Source organism: Camelus ferus, chromosome 24 (assembly GCF_009834535.1).
Source record: "Camelus ferus isolate YT-003-E chromosome 24, BCGSAC_Cfer_1.0, whole genome shotgun sequence".
NCBI lineage: Eukaryota > Metazoa > Chordata > Mammalia > Artiodactyla > Camelidae > Camelus > Camelus ferus.
Window position 1 is genome coordinate 14,304,133 of NC_045719.1, and position 27,663 is coordinate 14,331,795.

General features: G+C 36.2%; 1 protein-coding gene across 4 annotated transcripts; it reads right to left on the reverse strand.

Annotated features, from left to right (window-relative positions):
• Positions 1-27,661, reverse strand: DSC1 (desmocollin 1). 4 transcript variants are annotated; one of them, XM_032467174.1, is made up of 17 exons: positions 27,362-27,661; positions 24,713-24,797; positions 23,223-23,434; positions 21,890-22,006; positions 20,898-21,053; positions 17,385-17,529; positions 16,059-16,225; positions 15,470-15,604; positions 13,925-14,110; positions 12,184-12,443; positions 11,891-12,033; positions 5,916-6,128; positions 5,285-5,527; positions 3,753-3,874; positions 2,783-3,037; positions 1,990-2,035; positions 1-1,903 (listed from the first exon to the last, which is right to left on the reverse strand). In XM_032467174.1, the coding sequence occupies exons 1-16, from the start codon at positions 27,422-27,424 to the stop codon at positions 2,000-2,002; spliced, it is 2,538 nt and encodes an 845-aa protein (XP_032323065.1). In that variant the 5' UTR covers positions 27,425-27,661; the 3' UTR covers positions 1-1,903; positions 1,990-1,999. The 4 variants fall into 4 exon arrangements, with proteins under 4 accessions (XP_032323065.1, XP_006187225.2, XP_032323064.1 ...); XM_006187163.3 differs by having other exon boundaries at positions 23,232-23,434; positions 27,362-27,660; XM_032467173.1 differs by lacking the exon at positions 1,990-2,035.
• Between the last annotated feature and the right edge of the window lie 2 nt (positions 27,662-27,663).

Genomic DNA, 27,663 nt, shown 5'->3' on the forward strand with positions numbered 1-27,663 from the left:
TTAATGCTCAGCTAATGATTTTTAATTGCTCAGCAAACATTCTGCACCTACATTCAAGAATACAGCTTAGTATGGTATTATGATATATTTCTCAAATTTTAATACTATATTTTTAAATTTCAAAACTGGTATCGTTGTCAGAGTAACATGTACATCAGAAAACAGAAATTCAGAAATTGCATTACTCTCCAAAATTATTTTACTGACAATGGTTATAGAAATCACACATTGTGGACAGCTTATAAAATGAAAATTTTACTTATTAAAACTTTTTTATTCCACTAATATCTGATTTCATATCAAGAAACACCTTTACTTAGAAACTGTGACTAAGAATAAGGAGATAGATCACAAAATTTAAGAAAATCAGCCACTTATTTTTTTCAAAGGTTAACTAGCTAATAGATTAAAAAAAAATGTTTTTTGTCTGAGTAAGAAATTTCCTTGTGATATATACTGTTAATGTTTATAAATCTATACAGTTTGGCACAAAAAACTATTAAAATATTTAAATATATGGCCTGTTTCTAAATTAATAAAATATAATATCCTTTTAAAATGTTATATATTCAAAATAATTTATTAACTCATGTTTTCATTCATTTATCTATCATTCAACAAAAGTTTGGTAAAAATTGCTTTAATAGATTTCAATTTTTTAATATATAATGACAGACATGTTTTCTGATTTAACATTTTTTGAAAGTGATTACCAGTGTAGCCTGAGTATTAAGTTCCAGTATGGATGGTTATTTAATTGTTAGCATATTCAAAGGGCTAAGCATATCAGGGTTGCCAGCCTGATGCCTGCTGGGCTAGTTTTCACAAATGCTTGAAGACAGTGGGTCTGCGTCAAACTAGAGAAGGTATGTCCTTTTGCCAAGGTATTTACATTTTTAAAAAGTAATAATACATCATAGTGGGCAAACAAAACAGATCTGTGGATTTCAGTCAACCCACGGGCATCAAGGTTGCAATTCTTTCATGGAAATCCTCTCACGTGATCCTTACAAAATCTCTGCAGCTCAAATTGCCGTGAGCTTGCTCGTTCTGATCCCTGTCTTTCCAAATAATTCTAGAAGCTGTAGGAACTTAATTAGTAACACATCCACATGGACAGAGATCCCAGGATCGAGCTGGGAGCACCTCCGCAGGGTGGAAAGTTTAGTAAGAAATGAGCTCTGATTCACCGAATCGAAGACTGCATCAGAGAGTACTTAAAAAAAAATCCTTCAGCACATAGCCGCTCGGGTAGAGGAAGCAGTTCTCTGGCACCAAAGACCAATAAAAGCATAATTCTCCCCAAGATTTTGAAGAAAATATTTAATTTTCACCTAAAATAAAAATGTGTTTTTCATTAGCCTCCACAGTCCACAGCTCTCCCACATACTCTTCCAGAGCATACAAAGTGACATAAAATTCCAAATAGAAGGTAGAAGAAAGCACATTAGGACAGTCCTGGAAAGGGCAGTATATACATGTATAGAAAAGGAAATTAACAAGTGAAACGTTTACTTCTAAAGGACATGGACGTTATCTCGGACAAGGGGAATTTAGGGGCGCGTCATACTTACAGTGTCCTTATCTATACATGACTGGAAGCTTACCCCCAATCAACAAACACATTAGCAGATGCTGCCATCAAATTACATTCAATAAACTCCTACACAAGCATTTGTGGATGTTACTCTATTAAAAGGCACACTTATTTGTTTATACATGTCTTTGCTAGCGTCCTAAATTTGGGTTCCAGATGATCCAGAAACTCAAGCCCCTCGTCTTCCTGCCGATCGCTGCAGCAGCCCACCGAGCCGGCCACAGAGCCTTTCCCTTCATAGTTATAAGAGCGAACGTAGTCTTCAGAATGCTTATGCTCCTCGTTCTGGCCACACAGGTACACCTTCTGTATCGAAAAAGAGCACATTTTATTATTATTTTTTTAAAAAACACCTAAACATATTAGCATTAAAAATAATGTCTTTGATTTACCTTTTACTGTTTAATTTTTAATCAGAGTGTGTCCTCTAATGGATTCCTACATATAAAAAATGCACATGATTGGTCTGTATTATATTCATTCTTAAAATATAGCAAATATATAAATGCTCCTAGTGAACACATTTTTGAAAGTTAAAGCTACACACACACATTGCACCCCTACCTTACAATTTCCCATTTAAATACAAGATCTGTGTGGTTGAAATGTGTCTTTGCAACTTTTTTCACATATTTGGGGCAAACCAACATCGGCTATGATTCTTACGTTTACACACTATTATATATAATAATGTAACATATTAAACTGGCTACTATTAATCTATATAGATTGATCTGAATATAAAATAAGGAACTAAAACCCAAAATAAAAGCTTAACAGTCTGTTCAGTGGATGGTGATAGGATTTTATAACCACACGGAGGATTCAATACACTAAAACTGTTTATAATTTGTGATCCGTGCATCATTCTACAACAAATATTTCACTCCGAGGGATCTTCCTGGTAACGTTTAGGGAAGACAGTCAGTCTTTTTACACTTCCTAAAGTACAGGATGCTTACATACACCACTCCTAGATACAGTTTTGTAAATCTTATTTTAAACATTGAACTTTACAAGATCATTTTTCTCTTTGGACTTGGACCTGACATCCACCTGTATGATACTTCAACACTAAAAAGGCACGGAGTCCTAGATTGATGAGGAGTAAAACTTTTGGGAAATCCTGAATTGTAAGTGTGTTCAACTTTCATGTAATATGAACTTGAAGACACCAGCACTTACTTCGCCAAGCCGAGGTTGGGTGAAGCTGTGCCATTCAGTGTATGTGTATCTGCCGGTGTCCATTCCTCCCTGTCCTACGCCCTTGACTGATTCCATGGTCTGATGTCCACCTCCTTTGCTGGAATCCAAAGTGTAGCCGCCTTTGACCATCTCAAAACTTTGCTGTGTTTTGACACCCTGGCCACCAAGTGTGCCAACAGATATGTTTGTGTCACAAATGTTGGACGTCTGTGTGGGGAGTTTAATATTTGCTTCCTAAAAATAGAGTTATAAATGAATAAATCAAATTGAAATGAACATTTCCCACCATAGGCAACTCACTTAGCAGCTATGCCTCTCAGTTCCCCATACAGAAAATCAGGATAATAACAGTACCCGAATCATAGTTGTGAGAGGTTACATTATGTCACCCCAAAATTCAGATGTTAAGTCCTAACCCTCAGTGCCTCAGAATGTGATCTGATTCAAAGATAGGGTCACTAGAGTTACAAGTAGCTAAATTAAGATAAGATCATACTCAATTAAGGTGGGTCCTTAATCCAAAAGGGGGAACTTGACACAGATGCACCCACACACACAGAATCCCATACAAAGATTTGATTTATGCTGTCATAAGCCAAGGAACTCCCGGAAGCTAGGAGGGAGACCTGGAATAGATTCTCCCGTAGCACCTTCAGAGGGATCATGGCTCTGCCAACACCTTGATCTCTAATTTCTAGCCTTCAGAACCATGAGACAATAAATTTCTATTTAAGTTACTCAGTTTGTGGTACTTTGTTACAGCAGTCCTGGGAAACTAATATAATAGAATTATGAAACTGAAATGAATTAACATATACGGGTCCTCTGGAACTCTGCTCAGGGTAGTTAGTGCTCTGAAAGCAAGAGCTGTTATTATTATTACTATTTTATGTAATAATCAACTGTCATCATTGAACCAGCAAACAAAGGAAAGAGAAATCTGATTTACCATCACTTCCTCTCCGGGTCCTTCAGTGTTTGATACAATTAAGTTTTGCTGGGCTACATCTTCGGGAAAACATTTCTTTACTGCTTTCTTAGCAGTAACACAGAAACACGTAAACAGAACACCTAAAAAGCAAAAATATGTAAGCAAAATAGCATTTTTTCATGCTGGTATATATAAAATCATTTGAATTGTATGATATTTTTAAACGCTTCTTCACAGAACTTAAAAAAATTTGTTCCATAAATTTCAAACAGAATATTAACAGTTGTATTTGTATACAGGCCATCCCTGTCTTAGTGAGATTATGTTATTAGGCTAAAGAAGAAACGAATCAGTAAAACACAAGAAGAATAATGTGAACATAGTTTATCAATAGGTGTCTTCCCAGGTCCAGAATTAACTTAATGTGCCCCTTCTTTCCTCCACACTGAAATGGTAACTTCAGTTGATTGGAATTTAAGGTAGTATTATTGGTGTTTCAAATCCACACAAAAGGCACTCAAAGATCTTAGAATCATAAAACAAAGAATATCAGGCATAAATTAAACAGTAAAAGCAATCACATAGAGTCAGTGCCTGGTTTTGAAAACATACTTTAAATGCTAAGAGGAATATCCAGTTTAACCTGAAACTCCACTCACTGAATCCAGATAGAGTAAAGACTATGGGAAAAGTGTGTAAATGCAAATAGGCTGTATGTAGTCAAATAGATTGTTCAAAAAAAAGGGAGGAAGGAAGGGAAAAGGGGATAAGGAAGGAAAGAAAGAAGGAAAGAAGAGAAGGAGGAAGTGAGCGGGGGAGGGTAGAAGTGTGGGCAATGATTTCCATCACTTTTACATCTCCCAAAAAAAAACAACAGCTTGCAGAATGCAAAATCTTAGGATTCTCTGCATCCATGTACTTTTCCTTAGTGGCTCACCACATGACCATTCCCTGTACACTGGAGTCTTCCTGAGGAGGGAGGGTATAGCCCAGTGGAAGGGTTCAACCCCCAGTACCTCCATTAGAAAATAAAAAAGCCTAATTACCCCGACATTGGAGTCTTCTTAAGATGTATGCTAAATCACTTCATTAATTTACATTAATAACGTTGAGCATAAACATCTAGGTAAATTTTTAAACTACCCTTTTCACTAATGCTTTGTGTGTGTTCACTGCATGAATCTGGCTGGTTGAAAGAGGATAATATTTTTGTTTGTGAGGGAATCTTAATGTTAATTTTATCTAACTTCTTCATTTTACATATAGAAAAATGAGCTCAAAGAAGCGGAAATGATTTACTCAGCATCTCATGGCTAATTATTGGAAGAACTGAGGTTACACCTTTGAAAATTACTTTAGATATAATCTGCTCTTACTGATAGGTTTATTTTTCTACGACTCAAAACCCCAAACCATAGGGTACACACAAGCTTTTTAGAAGGACACATTTACCAAAGGTTATAAATGTCATTGATAGAAAGAATTGGCGTACATTTTAAAAAATGTTTGATGACACTTTTTGCTAACACATTCTAGATAATTGTACTTACATAACAACAATGCAGAACCCAGCACCATGGCAAGAATAGCCCATCTTCCAAGTATTACATTTGATGGCGTGATATCTCTCGGAAGTTTAGTAGTCATTCTACAATCAGTGGGAGTAGTACAGTCACATACTCTCACTGATAACGTGTATGTGGCAGCAAGACCATGTCTGTCTTTTATTTGGATAGGCACAGAGTAATAGTCATAATCAAGATTTTGCCGTTCACGAAGAATGGCAGTTTTACCTATGGGAAAAAAAGACAGAATATATATATATATATATAGATACAACTTTTCAATAGCAATATTGAAATGACTTTTGATTTCTTGAAAAACCAGGAAAATCCTTTGTTATTGCTTTCCTTGTAGTAGACTACCCTGTACTTAAATGTTACTCAAATACTGTATTGAAATAGATTTGTATGTTTTCTTAAAGATATTCAGAACCAGAGTCTAAACTTAACATGAGTGCATTATTCATTGCTTTAAAAGGCAAGATATTATCCATTTTCTTGGATCAAAAAATAATTTCCTAAAATTAACATTTATTTATTTTAATGAACTAAGGTGAAAATCCAGACCACCAGGCATCCTAAGTTCCTACTGAATAGAAGATTTAGCATCATTACATACCGTCTTTTGTCTCTAACGTCCAAAGTTTGCTGGCAGAATTAACCAGGACGAATTGAAAAGGTGGCCCATTCTCAGGTCCGTCTGCATCTACAGGTTCGAGGACGGCAAAATCCTTACCATGCCGACAAATTGTCACTTCTTTGTCAATTTGCGGTGGGTGATCATTATCATCTTCCAGAAGAACGACTAATGTTCCAGTGCAAGATCTGCCAACTGAAAAAAATTTTAAAAATAGGGTATTTCTTCACTTAATGTAGTTTTGACGATCTCTACGATGTACAGTTGACATCTGCTTTCTACTGGCTGTCTGAACTTGATTTTCACACACTTTCTGAACCACAAATACCGCTGTTACAAGCACATCACTCTGCCTTGCAGGTTTGTAGCTGTAGCAGATGGTGTCCTGAGGGGCTTTTTAAAACTAAAAGGTATGAGTGTATGAGTAATGTCACTAGAGAATAACCAACTGAGAAGAAAAATCGATTTCCTACATCTTTCTTTATGAAGAGCATATATTCATACTGAATACACTAAAATACACACACTTCACATTCGGTCATAATCACGTCCTTGCCTTCTTTTCCTGACCTTTCCCTCGTGTACTCTTTGTTTAAACTTTTTTTGTGAAACTGCTCGTCAAACCCAGTAGGTACACTCCTTCCTGGCAGCTTTGGTACCTTCTCTTGCCTTTGCTGGGAATACTTTTCTCCACCTCTTTGCCTGACAAAACCTTACTATCTTTTGGAGAATGCATTCAAATACCACCTCCTCATGAAGCTGGCCGTGACTTCCATGGACAATGGTGGCCATATTCTCCTGTGATTTCTCAGAGCCCTTGCTACATCATGGGCTCATAAGCTGAACTGCAAACATGTTCGTCCTAGAGACTAAGTTGTTTTCATCTTGAGAGCCCAGTGATCTGCCCAGTACTTCTCAGCTCACTTAAAACTTAATACGAACCCACTGAACATAATGCACTTATTATTTATACTTAAGAAAATTAATTGAATAAGCCATAAAAAAGTTGTACCTTCCACCCTAATTCAAGTAATAGGTTCTTAAAAATAGAAACTCTTACTCTGATCTCTAGATCTCCATTATCATTGGCCTAATGCTTTACATATAAATCTCAATAAACATTTTCAATTAAAATAGTACCCATTGTTGGTGTTTAAGAGATACTGAAGTTTAGAAAACATGTTCAAATTTTACCATTTGTGACAAAATAATATAGTACTATAATGGTAAGCTTTCAAAATTGACATAAACATAAAAATACCTGAGGAAATTTTTTTTTTTTGGCTTTGAATGCTGATATAAATTTTGGTGTGTATTTGTTAGATTTATTATCATAAAGACTACCATATATCACATGCAAATGTAATCTGTAACAATGAAGCCATACCATGTAGTGTATTTCAGTGAATTTTTTCCTGTTGAATAACTAAAAATAATTTATTCAAAGTAACTTTTAAATTAATTATTACATAAGGTAACTGCTGTATATAGCTATTTAAAAGTTATTCAATGTGAACAAGTTTTACAATATCTGGAAATAAAAGGGAGATACAGCTTTTATTACAAAAAAAAATCTGAAATAGCATATAAACATTTTGGTACTGCCATAAATTTGTAAATAAATCTGAATACAAACAACGGCTTCAAAACCAACAAAGAGGTAAATAAAGAAGGAAAGAACCATTTTTAAAAATTAAAAATATGTAGTTACAGGTACTATATATAAGTCAACATGTATGCTATGATTTTAGTTTTTTAAGTTTAAGCAGAGAACTATTTCTCTTTAAGAAAAAATAGAAATCACACTTTAAAATTCTAATAAATTGGGCAGTCATCCAGAGGCAAATCAACTCGTTTAATCCCATATTATTCAACCAGAATTTACTACATAAATGATTATTTTCTATCACAGTCTCTGTTTTAAGCATGGTGTTAAAAGTGAAATGCTTGAAATTGTTAAAATGGATGGTAGTCAAAGCCAGAGCTGAAAACAAAGCATTAGCCTAGATGACTTCTACTACTACCAAAGGCTGATTGCAATTTTTACCTTACTTCTGGGAAATACAGCAAAAAGATAAGTAATCACTGATAATAGCTGAAAATTGTGAAAAGGCAATTGTCTGTCTACTTCTAAACCCTATTTTAAATTAAGCACAGAAGCAAATGCCAAATATCAGTGAGTAAGGAACGTCACAATCTCAGGGCTAGAAAGTACATCTTAGGTTAACTAAAATCTAAATTTATTCATCAACAAAAAGACTCTGAAAAGCAAGAGTTCCCCATCATTAAAGAAATGTTTCCAGGGACCGGAAGTTCACTACATCCTGAACCAGCCCACTCCATGCACAGAGCTCTTTAATTAATCATTAGAAAGTTTTCAGGTTCTTTCTTAGCAAGCTATAATATGTCTTCTAACCATTTCCAATAGTTTGTTCATGTTCTTTCTGGATTATACACATAAAATGTTTACTTCTTTCACATGACAACCCTTGAATATTTATTTTAAGAAAATTCTTTTTACAGCCAAATATAACAAAGCATTTTGTAAACTTTCGAACTCAAGTTTCTACATTAAAACTAATTGTTCCAAGCACCTATTATACGTGTGAACTTGTAAAGGGCTTGGTAGTGAATTTCACAGCCGGGACCTGGAAATTCCCAGGGTTCTCAAACAACGGAGGGAATGACAAATATCAGTATGTGCATGAAGCAAACATGCCAAAATCTCTACCGGATGCTTAGTTAAAGGATGTTCTAGCAGAGAAGAGGGGTCATTATATGAAAATGAGCTCATAACTGGTCTAGTTAGAGGGAAAGAATATACACGAGGAACAATGAAAGCACTTTTATAGAGAAGACGCATCACCTGTAATAATGAACAGATCACTCCCAGGGAAGGAGGGCTTAAAAGGTATTCAGAGAAGAACTGAGCAAAGACTGGTGAGAACCATCACAGAAGCTGTCATTGCCATTTGTTTGAAGAAGTGGAGGGGCCTGAATTTCAAACAGGAGGGCAATGCTATTCTAAGTGGAGGGTGTATAAGACAGTGCTTTCTAGAGTGAAAGCTGGGAAACCAGCCTGACTGACAGAATTGACACAGAAAATACAATGACATAAATTGGATTCTAAGAAACCTAGACTATCTAGATCATCTTGAAATAATTATGAGCATCAAAACTAAACACTCATGGAAATACAATTAATTACTTATATATTTGGCCATTGGAAACACATATTAAATGGATTAAAGTTCAAATAAACAAAATCCTTCATGTCACCATATTTGGTCTTCCACTAAAATTTATAACACCCTTATCTTTGCTTCTTGAACACACTTAGGTTCTCCAGGAGCCTGGGACATAGATTCACCAAGTTTAGATTCGGCGTTTCATTGGTTTGTACTACGACCACTGTACTGACAGACATTCTTTTAGCACCAAGAGACAAAGTTAGTTTATTTTATCTCTGTCCTCCATATTTTCCATCTCTCCAAAGAGTATGTCATTTTTCTATCACCAAGCTTCTGCATTTCCATGAAATCTCCCCCCTTTACCCTTTAATCTGGGCAACTCAACAGATTTCCACTTCTTGTGATATCGATACATCCTTTAACAGGGGAAGTTTTCATACCGAAGAATCTTTTATGAGACTATAATAATCCCTTCATTGATATCATGTGAAAATTTGACCTTGTCTTATGAACCCTAGTTTTCATGGTCCACTACTTGGAACTTAAGAGACTACCACCACTTGTGGAATGAGTCTGTAAATAAATATAAACCTTTGTTTGACACTGTAATTGTGTTCCTGACCAGACTCACTTTTGCTTATAAAGAGGCAGCAAATCACCAAAATTATAAAGTAGTGGCAACAGGTTTCCCCCATTCTTTAGCAGTTTTTTTTCCCTACCTATATTGAAGGAATTACATAAAAAGATTACGTGGGAGGTATCAAGAGGAAAGGAAGGTCATGTGCAGATGAGAAAGTGACAATAGTCACACTGAGGTTGTTTTTCAGATTTTGAAACCTAAGTATTTTTGGCTCATGGGAATAGTTCTTTCAAACTGCTTGGTCATCTCACCAATTATGATGTGCAACACAGAATTTCCATCCCAAGGCAACAGGAATAGACCAAGGCTGAGGGAGGAAGTAAGGAAAGAGAAAACAAGACCTGAATGGGACCGATGTGGATGAACTGGCTTCCCTTTTCATATAAATTGGAAGCAGCAGCACCTTCATTAGTTTAACCTTTGTCTCTTATCACAGAAGCACTTTTTTTAGTAGATGCGGCTTTTATTGTAAAACTATCAAAACAAGCACGGGTATAATATGTGAGAAAAACATTTGTCTTTATTATTAGAACGTCAGGGAGCAAAATGAATAAATGAGCCATTTCATGACTTACTTTCAACTTTTGTTTATTTCTAAGGGATTTGATACGTGTTTATTCACACACTCACTCATTCCTTCTAAAGAAATTGAATGTTTCTGTAGCAAAATACCACAGCACTGCTGTACCATCTTGTTTGTTTGAACATACAAAAAAATGTTAATCATAAAAATAGTGGAAACCATCTTGGATTAAACAGATAGTCAAAAACATAGGTTTTGTCAGGAAGGCCCAAGTTTATATTCATCTTTATCACTTACGGAAATTTACCCCGAGTGGGTGTGTAATTGGTGTGATGGAATGGCATATTATGACTTCTATTCATATTTTTATCATCCTCTTTTAACACCTATTTTTATGATGTATTCATTAGCATCATACTACTTATATACCAATAAACATACTAGTAAATATATGGAGGTGGTTGTGGGCTGGTCTCAGCCTATCAATAACCAAGGTTGTGGCTGAACTGGTCCTTGTTATTTGGATTGCAAGATGCACTCAGCAATAACCATTAGAAAACTTTGAGGAAATAAAAAAAGGTTTATTACTTACAAATCCTGGAAATTACATCGCACACATGGGGCCACACAACAAGAGCAAGTTTGTGGGGGATGGGGCAGGGAAGGGTGGAAAAGGTGTGACGCCTGGGATTCTGCTTTGATTGAGGTGGGGGAGGTGGTTAGGGTTTCAAAGGCTCACTCTTTATGGACAAATTTAAAACACAAGGGCAGGAATTTAAAGCACAAAGGAAGAGGAAAAAACAAGCAGCCCAAAGGGTCAGTTGTTGAAATCAACCAAGATCTCTAAAACAAAAATGCCTGGGGAGATGGGGTAGGGGGTCAGCCTGGCTTTTGACCTGGTTACGTGGCTGGAAATGGGTTATTTGAGATAGCCGTCCCTGAAGCCCTTCTGAAGCAAAGCTTAAGTCAGGCACTTGCATGACAAAAAGAAAAGCCAACTGACAGGGCTTATACTGCAAAGGTTCGTATTAAAAAAAGATTGATATCCTACGGGAGCATGCTCAAAAGGGTTTTGAGATCACTATTTTAGGACATTTGAAGGATAATTCTTCACCATCCAGGTTCTAGAATTAACCTTGGAGAATGATTGCAAATCTCTGCAAAAGACTTTCAAAATCATCGTTTGACCATGTCTTTAGGAAACAGGATAGACGATTTGTTCCTCATTAAGAGCAGGTCAGAACAAACCTATCCGAACCCATCTGTTTTAGGTGGGTTGAATCCTTTAAGCAAGTTCAACTCATAATAATCTAAATCTGTCCCCCTGAGAAAAATAGAGATCCTTGATGAAGCCACTGTACCCGGGGCAGAAATCAAATGACAGGGACTTGAAACTTGGATTTTGGCCATTCATCGCCTCCAAGTTTTGCATTACTGATGCACTGGGACCTAAATTGGGTAGTTTCTAATAAATTAAGCAATCATAATGCAAACTGTTTGCATGACATTTTGATCTGGAAATAAGCAAATTTAAATTTAATCCCAAGATTTCCTTAAAAATACATTCTATATTTTTATTTTATTTCTAGAAAATGGCACTTACCTGCATCCATTGCCATCACGGAAACATTGTATTGGTTGTTTTTTACAAATTTTGATTCTCTGTCTAGAGTTTTTACAGTTTTCAAGTCACCAGTGTGTTCGTTAATTTCAAACCAGTTACCTTCATCTTTTATCTTCTTATACCTAATTTTTAGAAACCAAATGTAAATGCTCAAACCAAAAAGTGGACATAATCTCAAAAATCTGTCATTCTGAAAAATACACAGAATTTCCCCCAGTTAGAAATCAATTATTATTGCAATTAAAAAGAAGGAAATTATGAAAATACATTACCTTAAGCCCTCACTACTGCGCTTTTCCGGATCTAATGCTTTGTATCCAAGGAGCTCTTTGCCCTCTGGGAGGCCGTCTTTACTCTGAATAACTTTTACTGGCGGTTGGCATTCAGGGCCCTCATCAGTGTCTTTAACTTTAACAGTGACAGTTGCAGTGCACATAGTAGGAGCTTGTGAGTTTGGCGCTCTAGAGAATTGTGCTTCGTTAAGAACACCAACTTGCAAAACAACTTGGTCACTGGCTTCATAGTTCAGGGGCTGTTCAACGAACATACCTTAATGAGTCAATATTTAACACTGCACATGGAAGACATAAGTATGATGCCAAGCTGTAGCACGAAAGGGAATATGATTTTTGTGTATAAAATTTTACCAAAAGTTGCTGCTACTAGAGTTAACGACTAATAATTAGCTTCCTAGAGTGACAAACACTATCGAATGCAAAATTGTTGATTTTAAGATTTAATCAATTTTTATTTTCACTTTCCTTTAGGAAGGTCCTGCCTTCATTTTTTTTATTACAAGTTTAGATATTAATAGAAATACAGATAAGTGTTTGAATAAATTCAAATAGACTATTTCTCATTATTTTATTACTTATCAAATGGGATGACAGTGAAAATCCCTCTAAGTATGTAAAATAATTAGATAGACTACTAGGATGTGAAATTTGACTATAATGGAGCAGTTACTCTGAGGATCTGAGTCAAAAGATTTAATATCAAGCAGCACCTTTTCAAAGTACATCGTATTTGAATTTGTTAATTCCTCATTGAAGTGCTTGGTCCTGAATTGAATAATCAGAAAGACTCCTGAAGCAACCGTTAAATGATTAAAGATGAAACTCTATCAAAATAACAAAAAAAAGGAGAAATAAATCTAGAAAAAAATTTTAATAAAGAAATAAATAAAAAGAAAGAGAAAAAGAATTGGCAATATTATAATGAAGGGACATTTTCTAAAAATCTTACGAGGAAGGAAAAATTTATACATATCACTTCTAAGAAAATAGACTGTCTCCAAGAAATTAATGAGGAAAGATGCAAGAGGTTAGTGAGGGCTGTGGGTAGAAGGACTCAGAAAGAACACAAGTTCAGTTAATCATTCTTGGAGCCAGTAATTGCAATTAAATTTTAAAAATCCCAAAGCACTGGTTACCCCAAATACAGTGGGATTAATGGGAAAAGCTGCTGAATATTCGGTAAATGGTGTGTCTTATAAAATGCATTACAGAGTGCTGAAAGTCTAATCTGAGCATGAGGGGAACTGAAGAGTCAAGAGGCTGACTTTAAATATTGATTCTTCTCTTTCTCGCTGTCTTATGTTCTATAAAATAATGGATTTAGATAAGTGAGTGTCTAAGACTCCTTTTGAGGCTAATATCTGATTACTAATTCAATATTTCTCTGCCTTGGTTTTCCTCATACATAGAACAATCAATTTTGCACCTCTGATGCCTTTCTTCTAAGAGAAAATGAGAAAAAAATAATAATAAAGTTTATGTATAAAACAATGAAAATCATTTCAGCATTGCATTGCAACACTCTAGTTATATACATACAGGAATTACTATATGTATAGTTATATATTATTATATATAGTTATTATTATATATTGTAATTTCCATTTATAACTATATATAATAATTCCTGCATATATAATGTATATGCCCAAGTGTAGGTTAGAACTTTGTAAAGCATTGCTTGATACATATATATTTACATATATATTTTTTTTACCTTAACAACACACAAGACTGCTTCATTTGTGTTTGGATCTGTGCTAATTCTGAAGTTTCCATTTTCATTTCCCTGTAGGATCTTGTATACAGCCTTTGAGTGAGGCGTGTTTGGCAAATCCTGGTCACGTACTGCCATTCGTAAAATCTCAACGTCAATTCTGTTTTCTTCTACTTCTGTAAAATACTGAAACCATTGCCTCTTCTTATTATAAACTCATAGTTTCACTGATGTGATTTTCTACTCTAAAGGTTATATTTAAAGAAAAAGAAAACAAAGTGATATGGAAATATGCAATTATACATCGGGAAGAATTTACACGTTTAACACATAAGCTCACTCCTTTCTTTTATAAACTGATACTACTGTTTCAAATCTTATCCATTCTTCAAAGACTAACTCATGTCTTAACTTTTCAACTTCTCTGAGGTGATTTTTCTAATCATTCAAGCCCTCATGTTTGTCTCCATTCTGTACTTCTACAGTATTTACAGTCTATCACCCCTATTTTATACATAAAATGCTTTATATTAAGATATTAAGGCTTCAGTGTTTGAAGATAACTATAAATTTTATTTTTTAACTTTTGATTCACTAGCAAACACTCTAAGGAAAAAGTTTTCCCTTCTTTGAGAAATTAAATCATAGTTTTTTTTCCCAACACCCCTTAAAAAAGAAATATGATTATGGAAAAAGACTAAAAAAAGTAGTAAATCAGAATCTTCCAGAGATGTAAAATGAATTCATAGAAGGAAGACAGCCTGGTAGCCTTTGGAACATAATGGATCTAGATGCTAATCCCACTTTTTCCTCTTATATCATCTGTATGTATGAGAGTATGGACACGTTACTTAGCTGACCTTCACATCCTCATATGAAATAAGGGATAAAACATATCCTTAAAAATCATAGGGATTAATGTAAAAATATTGTATAGATGTGCTTGTCATTACAGGTTTTCCCTTCTTTGACTTGTATTCTGGTACAGATTAATGAGAAAAGTGGAGACGACTTACTAAAAGTTCAAGAAAGAAGAATCACTTCCTGGAAGTACCATCCTACACACACCTCTTGTGTTGTGTGTTCCTAAGTCAGCGTGTGTTCATGGGTAACCCGGGAAGAGACTGCACATAGATGGCTGTACTCCTGACTTCCCAGCAGAGCAGAAGATGTAAACTAGCCCCTCTGTTATCTTAAAAAGTTGAAGAGTCAAGAACACCAGAGAGATGTCCTCTTCCCCTTCACAACTGTAAAGGAAATTTAAGTCCAAAGAATCTGATATCAGAGCTTGACATCCAAGAAGCACTGAACACGTGAATAAACTCAAGGGATAGAAAGCAATTAGATGGCCAAGAGAGTATTCATTTCCTTGCATCCAGGAATAATAGCCACTTTGATTATTTGTACAGAAATCATATTTTCCTATGAGTATTATTTGGAAGTCGTTGCTATTAAAACCAAAATGTGTAATCTGTGAGCTAACAAATTTCAGATTTTTTTTAAAAGTAAATGAATCTAGAGAAATGAATACAGAGATATACTCACAGAAGATTCTGTAAAATATGGTGGATTGTCATTTTCATCCTCAAGCGAAATAGTAATTGTTCCTGTATTAAATAACCCAAAAGGTTGGCCTCCCATGTCTCGCACTTCCATTATCAACTTGTACGTATCACATTTCTGAAAAAAAAAACAGGGAAAAGGTACACTGATGACCACTTCTATTTCCTGTAACCTGTGATTCTCATAGCCCTTGTTCAGGCTTTGATTATTGTACAAATTCTTTTTTGAAATTTTTTCCAGAAAAAAGCTACCACAAATACAAACATCGAATAAGAGACAGGTCAGTCAATACAATGGAAAGTTGATGTTTCTAATATAACATTTCAAAATGTAAAATTATTTTAGCATCCACACATCAAACCAGGTCAGTGACGTCAAGTGAAGCCTTGTCTAGCAACTTGCACCTTCCCCCAAGTCCCTGTAGGTACAAAGGAAGTGTCCTGAGAAGCCCTAAGCACAGCCCGCGTGGAAGCACTCCTGGAGAGGGGGGCCTTACTGCGACTTCCCTGGGAGTTCGCCATCAGTTTAAACATAGTTTAGTGGCTGAGAAATGAATTAAGCAATTCATTACTTCTCTATCCAGCAAAGGCGTAGCTGTGGTGATAACACCTGTATCTGGATGGACGGAGAAATGCTTTGGGTGATCTGGGATTTGCTGTAAGATTTTATATCTCAGACGAGTATGCAGAGTGTCAGGTTCATCGTGGTCGATGGCCGTCACTTTTCCCACTGAAGTTCCTGTTTAGATAAATCCAACAATTTCAACAATTTCAAACAGCGACACAACTGAATTACAAACAAAAATAAAAATCCAGGCATTGCTGTAGCATATTCTCAAAACCACCAGTTGATTAATGTTAAATGTTATGGATAAGTGGAGAAGTATCTAAATGCTCTCCAAAACTCTAAGTGCCCCTTACCTGGAAACATCGACTAGGTAGCTACCGTGGATAATATGATTTGCATTCTGTCTACGTGGGAACATCCACCCCACCCATGGTAACAGCGGTTCTCAAATTCTTCCTCCCAAACCAGTTCATGGACCATTTTTGGATGGTGTCTTCTCTGTATAGCTTGTTCTTTTCAAAGGCCAACTTGATAATGTTAATTAAAGGAAGAGCACAGCTTTGCATATGATAACAAAGGTTTTATGCTTTTGTATTTTAATAAATGTGCTGAATTGTTAATATATACAAGACTTAAACATTATGCAACAGTTTGAGTGTCATTTGGACCAGCTTTATGTCCCAGAAATCAGAGTATTGGAAACGCTGCTTTAGCAAACCACTTATTGTGGGAAAACAGTATTAAATATGCCTACATAATGACAACAGGATGAGGAGGTATAAAAACTAACAACATAAAAACTAGCAACTTTATGAATAAACTAGACAGTCTTCTTATACCCTTTGGTTTGACAAGGTCACAATCTTGGCTGCTGAGAACATCAAGCCAATTAAAAATTGTTTTTCAATTTGTTTGGAAAAATGCACTGAGTAAAGGAACGCATAGGTTGTTACAAGCCAGGTCAGCATTTCCATACCATCATCTATTTCCGGCTCCTTGAAAATGTATTGTGACGATCTATTGCTTTATAAATATATCTGTGACACATATGCACACGATCAAAATAGAAACAATAAAGAGCATCTGTCTGTCACACACTCATATGCACTAGAACTTTATGTATCACTTAGCTGCCATCCACATGTGCCTGGAAAATGAGTGCAAAAAGGTTTGCCTTTGAAGAGCCTATGATCTTATAAGACTACAAAATTTTGTAGCATATCCTTGAAAGTCCAGCATTTAAAAATGTTCTGCATAATTGTGTTTAAAAGATCAATAAGGAATTCGATGGAAGCAAAAATCTCATGTTTTCCCTGAAGCGTGAACTTACCGGTTCGGCAGTTCTCGGGCACACTAAACATAGTCAATTTGCTTTCAAAGTACGGGGCATTGTCATTATCATCTTCGACTTTGAACAGCAAGGGCAGTGGGTACTCGGGTGCATAACCGTCTATGGTCGTCGCGTAGGCATAGAGCTGAAAGGTAGATAACCCCCATCAGCTGATTCTTCAAGAACAAATTAAGCACAGAATTAAACCTAGCAGTTGGGGAGAGACGTAATGTTTGAAAAAAAAAAATCATCTGCAAAGGCATATCTAGCTCAGAACTTATCCAATGGAGAAAAAACACACCAGCACAGTCTGTGTCTGAATTAGGTTAACTCAGGAGAATCCACTTATGTTCCTATGATAGAGAAACTATGAATCTTTTCGTAATTAGTCACTAAAGCAACAGTTTCAAAAAGCTCAATGAGAGGAATGGTTTGGCAGCCTAGTTTCCATCATTCTATATTAAAGCAATAATAATATACTTAAACATTGTCATAATTAGTATAAACAGAATACTATACTTTAGTAGGATTAGTCATATTTTTAGCCGAGTTAGAAGAGTGTCATTTAAATTTTATGTGTGTACTATTGTGATGTCATTTTCCCTTTGAATTCTTCGGTAGCTTGAAGAACCTCATCTCTTCTAGCCCTTTTGCACTGTAATTTGCCCTTATCTTTGAAATTGCTCTCATCTTTGGGAAAATGCAAACAGTTGTCAGCAGGAGTTGGGACTTGAATTTGGCGCTGAATTGAGAGTGGGGCATCCAGTGCAGACTGGGCAGAGGAAGGGAGAGAGCGGGGACACCAATGCTGAGTGTGTACAGAATGTGATTAGCAACGTGTATATGAAGACAACAGACGGACTTGTGTGTCTGGAAAAGAAATCACACGTTACAAGATAGTAAGGCTCTGTCTGGATAGAAAAGAAGGGACTGGATTGAACCAATTTTTCCCTACAAACCTATAAAGTCCAGACTCTTCTCAACATTCTAGAGGAAGAGTGTTTGCAGCTGCTTTCTTTCACAGAATAACTTGGAACTATTGAAGAAAATTCACTTCTTCTGCAACTCTTCTTTAAAAAGCTTGAAAAAGGACCTTATATAAATCCCTAAAAATCAGATGAATTGAATGGTTTAAAACAAATTCCTCCAACTGCAATAATGGTGTGACTCATCCAGAAAATTCTTTGCCAGCCAGCCAAGATTGAACAATACAACATGGGACAAGAGAGCAAACAAGGGAGCAGCAATGATAGGAACTGAATTAGACCTGCGGCTACTGTTTCCAAAAACCAATGAAATCAAATTATTTCAAACCACAATAATTTATTAATACTTAACATTTATATCAGTTAGATAAAAGCAAAGAATTGGAAAATCCCATCAAAATCCCCAGCTTTGAGGACAAAATTCTGGAGCATGTGCGTTATTTGAGCTACCATCAGAATATTTTTAAAGAGCTTTACAGTTAATATAGTGATTTGGCCACATTATGGTATTGAATGATCCCAACAGCTCAGAGGTAGATAAGACAACTATTAGCAGTCCATAAAAGGGAGAAGAAAGCAATCTTGAGGTTGTGGCCTGCCCAAGACTAAAAGGAAAAGTGGCAGATACTGAAGATCCACTAATTTCCAGAGAAATAAGCTTTCCAGTATAAAAGAATAGGTAAAACTGATTTGATAGAAAAGCAAAGACATTTTAATTTTAATCTCTGCATTGACAGAGAAGGCTTCTTTCTATTCCACATTGTCTCAAGTGATTTTATAGCTGGCACCATGTTTACATCTAGTTGTTGCACTTCCCCTTATGAATTTTGTTGATTGCAATTGGTGTTTCTTAATGCCAATTCAATCTTAAGCATGTTAATGGGAACCAGAGAAACACAAATAATTCAGAAGGGAAAATTATTCAAAAGCCCAACTTTGAGCAAAAATTGCCAACTATTTTATTCCTTTGTCCTTTAAAAGATGTCAAAAAATAGTGAAGTAATGTATTTTCATTTTAAACTATTCTCTCTGGCAATGATCTGGGGAAGAAGCCAAAACAGACAGCAGGTTGATGAGTGAGAAGCAGATGAAGACCTCAACCCCCATAAACAAGATGTTATCAGTACCGTAAGAGACGACACGTACATCGCATCGCCCAGGGCAGGCAGCTCTTTATTCAGTATTAAGACCTTTTCTTCTGTGGTTAGATCTTTTCTGCTTGTGAAGGAGCTATCAGGGCAACCAGCAGAGAACTTATACATTTAAACATCATGAAGAAATTATGTCCTTCTAATCCAACCATTTTATTTAATTATGAAATCCCTAAAGTGGAACATTAACCTTGCTTCAAACATTTCACTACCTTATATAGAGCTTTGAAATCCTTAAAATAGGGTCCTCGGCATCAACTATCGAGTCCTTCACACTGTGATCTTTACTTCCTGCTCTTATCTCACACCCTTTCTTAGCTTCAAACGATGCCTTCAGCTAGGGTTTGTTGTTCCTGTAGATTTATTTCAAACCATGGTTCTTTCCTTCGCTAATGCCTCTGCCTAGGGCACTCAGCTATCTCCTCCACCGCTCCCCACCTCACCGTTTATTGACTTTTCGTGGCTGCCTTTATACGGCCGTAAGTTCCTACACATCTTTCAAATGTCTGCTGAGATATTACTTTCTGGACTGCCCATATGTCCCCTTTCCTGTGCTACTTGAGCAAAGAACTCCTTTACTACACTCTCAGAATTCAAGACACCATGTGCTTAAACAGCTTCATTCACCATCACACTACAACTCACGGTGAAGTTCTTTTGTATGTCAGATTAGACATCAGAACACTAAGGAGATACGTGAAGTTGAAACAGGAAAATTAAAGATTTAATTTTCAGAAGAGTTTGAATTTTTCCTTGGGTGAGATTAGTTAGAATAAGATGAATGGGTAAATGTATTACTAAGGAATTAAATGATAGTCAAGATTCTTGTTGCTGAAGGACAGTCAGAGGGAAGGAAAGACAAGGCAGTCAATGCAACATAAGAGGCTAATGCAGGGGATCTCAACCTCAGGAAACATTTAGAATCGCCTCGGGTGACTTCAAATTTTCATTGCCTGGGCCCCACCCTAGAACAATTAAATCAGAATTTCTGGGAATTGGCTCGATCATCAGTACATTCAAAAAACAATTATCGCATGATTTATAACATAGAGTCAGGGTTGAGAATAATTGAGCTACATTATTACAGGGAACTTTAAACACAATAAAATTCACTGTTATTGTCCCAGGAGTCTACAGATCAAAACCTGTCCTTCAAAAATGTTATTATATTTTCTATAGCTTTCCCTGCCTTTCTTAGGATATCCACTATCTTTCTTCATCCATGGCACCAACAGAAATATGAAGTTTATATTACACAGTAACAATTCTTAAAATATTAAATCAAATAATTGATTCTTCTAATATGTAAATAAGTGGTACTGAAAATATTAAACCAAGAATAGAAAACATGATTCTGAATAACCCAATAATCTTACCGGAAACTCTGCATACTGCTCACGATCTATGCTTCTTGTACAAAAGATATCCCCTGTGTCTTTGTCTATGAAGAACAAATTGAAGGGCTCTTTGTCAACTCCTGGTCCACTTATGGAGTAAAAGATGGTGTAGTTCTGTGCGGCATCAGATTGAACCTGTAACGATAGGTGAAAATTCAGGGAAAGAACAAATATGTCGTGATAAATATTTTCAACCTAATCTCTTGTGATAGTTTATTTTTTTTTATCACTGGCTCTCTTTCCTACTCCCCTATTCTTTCTTTCCTCTGTGGGTCCACCCCCATGTTTTTAAAATTCTTAATCATATTCTGCAATGTGCCAAGACAGAAACTCTGTCACCTCTTTGATCCCAAATTATTTTGGGTTATCCACATAGAGATGGAAAAACAGTGCAGCTGAATATGCCTTTACAATTCTTATTCATTTATTCTTATTCCTACATAAAGTATAGTAACAAAAGTGATTTTGAGTTATTAGCAATGGAAAATTCTGTGACTAAAAAGAAGTAGAAAAAAATGCAACTTTCCTCCCATAATTACTTCCTCGTGAATTGCATAATTCCAAAGTTGGCCTATGTGTGCACTTCAGTTATGTGGCAGTGATACCACTTCTTGGTAAACAGAAATACGGGCTTTTTTCATGAGGATAACTGCTAAAAGGAGAATTTAATTATGCGAAATCTGTAGGCATGTCCTCTGTATGTGAATACTGAAGTCTGGTAGAGTATTCAGGAGAATCAAAATGCAGACCCAAGAGAATCAGAAACTCAAAATATGCAACTTGTTTCTAAGTGCTAAATATGATTTTTGGAGGAAAGTGATAAATATACAGACTCTCTTCTGCAGGACCCTGGTTCTGGTGAATAGATGGTCCTCACTGATACCAACAGGTCAAAGCCCTGAGTCAATTCAAATGGAAAGTTTCAAAAAGAAACAAAATTTGAACATAAAATGGAACAAGATGGACTGTACCTGCTGAACATGTTGTGGAAATGGACCTAGTGAGTTCTCCATCAGCGAACACGGAATAGGGGCCCATCGCCTCTTGCTTCGCCTGAGGACTGCGTCTTTGGGATGTCTCTTAGGAATCTGCATTTGATGAGAGGTGAAGAAATACAGCAGAGCTTATCCCTCTAGGCACTGTCCGAGGACATCGGCATGAAGAATCAAGTAAGGGTTGTACATAATATCACGTACATACAACACCCAAACAATTTCTGTGTTTTATTAACAAGATACACACACACATATATACACAGAGTAAGAATCATTTGCACCTATTTCCTGATTTAATCACCGAACCAACCAGAACATTTATAGGATTTTGGTGAAAGATACTATCTTGAGAAGTATAGATCACCTAAAAAAAAGATAATCCATTAGCAGATATTTGAGAATTAATTTTATTCCACTTGTAGTGGTACAACTAAAATTTGTTAAAATACTAGCTATGGTGCAAAGCATCTGTACACCTACGTAAAGACACAGGTCAGCATGTGGTCCAACATATTTTATTTTCTGTGATATGGAAACTCTTCACAATTTGCATATAAATTAATGCTTTGTAAGCCTTAGTCTAAATTTGTAACAAATGAAAAGCATATGTAATATGTAAGCACATTCTAAATTTGATGGTGAATTCTTGTAATCAAAAGGAATTTAGCTGGGAAAGTGCCTTATAAATTGAATCATTTATTATAAGTTATTTAATAAGAAAAAATTAATTGTGCAGAGTTTGTTGAAAGTGAGATTTATGTGAATTCCAGTAACCTTCTCCCTTCCCACTGCCCGATCACCACCACTCACTGCAAGAAGATGAACTTGCAAACCCATTCTGTGGACTGGCCATACTCCATTCTCTGAAGAGAGGGACCTTCTAGAATGTTCTATCAAGAAGACAATAAATTGTAGATGACCTCATCTCTGCTTTAAAGAGAGACTTAAAGTCATAGTCACTTGGGAGAGAGCTACTCAGGGCGGAGGGCCACACCTCCAGCCTGAATGAGTCTCCACTGAGTTTTCCACCTGCCCTGCCTTGTTCCCCAGGTTGGTTGTTCTTACTGCCACACCTCAAAACATTATCTGAAACCTCTGCTGTTCTGACTTTGCACCGTGGCTACAGAGCTGTTCATTTTCACGCCATTGCAAATAGCTCTATTACTCCTTAAAAACAGTCTAGTCTTTACATACGTTAATTCTAAGTGGAACAGAAGCAAGTGAGCACACAAGAACAATGACTGTAGCAGGGAAGGAAATACATGAGATGGAGGGTGCTTGTAAGAGGATTACTATGCTCAAGTCTTGCCTCATATACCTTCTTTCCTCTTGCTTCCAGTACAATGTCTATCTTTTTCTGTTCCTGTCTCTGAGCATCTGAAAGCAGAATGGAAAAACTCTTCTTTGCAGAAGACAAAGTGAGGTCACGTGTTGTGTAAACTGAGCCATCTTCTAGAATTCTGAAGTCAGGATCACTTGACTGGATTAGGCTGGCTGACTGGAGACACTTCTTCAGATTCACTGCAAGGAAGAAATTTCACAGTAATTTGTACAGTGAAACAAGAATAGAACAAGTTTTACAGGAGTGACAACTTCCAGTCAGTGCATGAGAAGCAGAAAGAGAGAGGTTACACCTGGGAATACACTGAGTGCCTTCTATTGTAGAACTTAGAGGCCATAAAAATTAAATACTTAAATTAATGGAGTTGCAGTTTCCACTGCTTTCATCATTAACTAATTCATGAATAGACACAAAATATTTTCTTAATCTCACTGGTTTTATTGTTTCCACTTTAATTTTTACTTATGGGTTTATACATTAAGTACAAATTTGTCATTTTCTATTATATGCAGTATAACTGTATGAAGTCAGTAGATTTTGAACTTGTTTGCAATAATCTCTGACCATTAAAACTATCTTGCAAAAAATAAGAAAAGAGGTCCATAGTTAAGTAATATTTCACAGTAATGTTGCAAGTACTCATTCTGTAATATCTTTTGGAGGCTTGATAAACTCAATGCTTAGTAATCCTTAGTGGTTGCATCAAAATATTTCCTTTACAGATTCATATTTGATACGTTTAGCATATTTACTATGTGCCCTTTGGGTACAGACTGTATATCTTTTAAGTGCTTAATTTAAAACCTCAAAGCGCTGGGCAAAGCATTGTCTACCTTGGGAAGAATACCACTTATGTATTCAAGGTATATTTTTCTAGATGTAAACTTAAGACTAATGAGAAATGTTGATGAAAGAAATGTTACTCCTGGACTCAGAACAACCAACCCATGCCTCAGGTGTGACTGTGATAATAAGACTACTTAACAATTTTATTTGACTTTCTGAAGTTATTCTGTGAAATAGATCACACGAATTCTTGCTGGGTACCTGGTCATTATAAGCAATTTTAAGCATAAATTTTATTTTGGCATTTAAACTTTGATGCGTCTGTTTTATATCTATTCAATTAAAGAACATCGGCTTTGGAGTTTTGGCAGCAGATAGTCACAGGAAATTAAAACATGCTTCTGGTATCGGTGCCTTGCTTTGTTTGTACTAAACTAAGATAATTTAGCCCTCTGATGTTTGCTAATTCTCCTGGCAAGATAAGCATACAGCTAACTTGGTGCTTTTGATTGTTTCTAATCACTACCCCAAACCAGGTAGTTTGTCTTTCATTTTATGTCGAATTTTAATTTCAAGTAACTACCCTATGGCCTTAATCCCAAACTTTACAAGAGCAGCCCGCAGCTAACTGTAGCAGTTAAAACTATGAAATTCTTAACATCATTTCTCACCTTTGCCTACAAGTGCTTCAGCCTGAAGATGAGAAGGAACTTGGAGAGAAATTTTCTGGCAAGCATCGCAAAACAATAGTAAAACCTCGAAAGAAAGAAAATAATATCAGGAATTACATTTGACCACAAACTTTCACAATATAGTTTTGTCTTATTGACAAAAATATTGTCGATTTCTGAAATAAATGAATCCTCCAATCCTTCAGTATTTTACAAATTCATTTTAAAAGGAGACAACAAAAAAAAAGTGGCTTTTAACCACAGTCCCTTAGTATCAGTGAAAAAATTAAAGTGAACAGTAGTTCTTAGGACCTAAATTGTACTGCATCATTTTAGGAAAATGTGTTACAAACCATTGACTTTATATAGAGGGTATCAGCTCTCAGGCCATTCATAAATGCCATTCTGGTTTTTTTAGCATGAAGAAAGTACTTAACTCTGTAATATAATAACCATGTATTTGTACACAAATCATCATTTTCACAGCCATGAACAATCTGAGGTATAGCTGACTAAGTCAAGAAAGTATTTGAGGATGGCTTTTAACTTCCTAAAGAACAGCACCCACAAATATTCACTGGTCTCAAATCACTCCTTGGACCGGCTGGCACAAGCTCCAAAGTCTAAATAATCTCATTCACAAAACTAGTCTAAAAAGAAATACAATTCAAAATATAGAGGGTAATTCAGTAGGGTAAAGATTTTTAATTAAATTCAAGACACAGCTATTGTTTTAAAAAGTTATATACCAAGTTCAAGGAGAGAAGAAGGCAGAGACGATCTGAAAAATAAAAGCTATCGGTTTAAAAGTGTCTACAAATTCAAAACTTATTTTTATTTCTTTTTCTTGTCATTTTGTTTATTTGCTTCCTCTTCTGTTGTTCAAAATGACTGTCTTTTTATTATTTAAACATAAAATTGACCTAGAACAGAAAGGTCAATTTTATAACCAATTTTTCTCTGAGGACGTATTTCTAGGGTTAAGGGACCCATTGGGAGAAGGAAAGAAGACAGACTATCAACCATATTATGGATGGATGGACATTTCTTTTCTAACTTAGCCTGAGTCTATTGGAGATACTGCATCAGCCGATATAAACAGCCTGTAATTGTACAAAGATTCTGTTAGGCAGGTAATACAAAAACCTGGACTTTTAAAAGTTGTATTTGCATTCTGCTTTAATTTGAATAACCACTTTTAAAACACATGAGACTTTTTATTTACTCGGACTTTTTAATATTTTTGTTCCTAATGTCAGGGAATGAACTAAAATTTACCTAAAGAACTTTCTCAGAGTAAAAAATATATAATGTGGAAAGAACATTTTGTAATTATATATATAATATATATACACAAACACAAATATACACATATACCTATTCATATATATACCTACATTATTATATACCATACATATATATATATATGTATGTATATATATATATATACACACACACATTATTCTCATAGGATACATCCACATTCCTGTTCATACCCCTATCTTTTTTCCTTCCTGCCCTAGGACCCCCAGTTCGTTGGTTTTGCCTCTGCAGACAAGCTAATACAGGTCTCCAGAAGTAAAATTCCAGTCTTCAGGTTAAATGAGCAGCTTAGTTATTTGGAGGGAGCTGAGGTCAGACAGCTGCTTAGTCATTACAGGGATGGATGAACGGATGGGCAGGGGATGAGCCAAAGGATACTGGACAGAGCAGAGACTAAAAGTACAAGAAATCTGGCTGAGTATCTTGGAAAGCTTTCGCCACATTTTACCTAACTAGTACTAACTCAACTTAATACTAATCTCTGAGCATGCCACCCCCTCCGCAAACCATGCAGTTACAGGATAAAACTGTGACCATCAGTCACACATAGTGTATTACTTACATGGAGAAAATGTTTATCCCCATGTCATAAAATCTTTAGATCCTGAAAATATAATTTGAAGCTAAAATATTTTGCTAAAATGAAAAAAAGAAGGAAATTTGATGCTCAGAAATGCCAGATGTAGACATGGGACAACTCCCCTCTCCCCACTCCTCACCAAAGAAAAATGAGCACCTGAGTACACAGTTACAAAGCTACTAAATACCTAAGTGGAAGCCAAGTTAATTTATGTTTCCCATGACTGTCACATTTTTCTTTACTATTATTATTTTTTCAAGTTAAACGCCTTGCCTGAACTAAGAGCTCGGCCCTTCCCTTAGCCCTTCCTGGGTAAAAGTAAGAAAGCCCTGGCTATTTCATCTCCCCACCCAGAATCGTCTTCCTTTTCTCCCAGCTTAGTGGAACTGAGCACATTAAATAACTACAGCCTATTTAATGACTAGTAGCAAAAGGAAACCTCAGAACCTTCTGGGCCAAATGCCTGAGGAGTGAATTCATTCCACGACTCCTTAGAAAAACACCACAACAAGACTGAACAGCGGATTCCCTTGAAAACCTTTAACATCTTGGCTTGAGCAAACCAAACATCCGCCCTCCCAGGTCACAAGTCTCTCAACTCTTCCTTGAATTTCCCTCAGACCTGGTTTTGTTTTCCCAGTCTACCTTCTCCGCCTTCCACTCCCGCCTTACTCTCCAGCCCAGACTGAAGGAAGGAAGTGCACAGTACCGTGCTTGGACTCCCTAATCCTTTGGTTGTTACTCACCAGGAGACAGAAGAGGAGCTGCTTATAGAAGATGCTCCCTGGGGCAGCGGAGGCCACAGCCATCAGAAGCGGTCCCAATGGTCAGGGATGGTGGCTGGATAACAGGGCAGCTTGAGATGCACAGGGCGGCTTCCGCAGACTCCCAATGGCTGGCACTTGTGCAGGGAATTCTGCAGATGAGCTTGGTTTGGAGAAGAGTCAGGAGGCAAGTGGTAAAAATGACAGGAGGAGGAGCAGCAGAATTGCTTTGCTCCTATTCCTGAGTCAGTCTTCGCCCTTGCAATTCAATTACCTCTGAATGG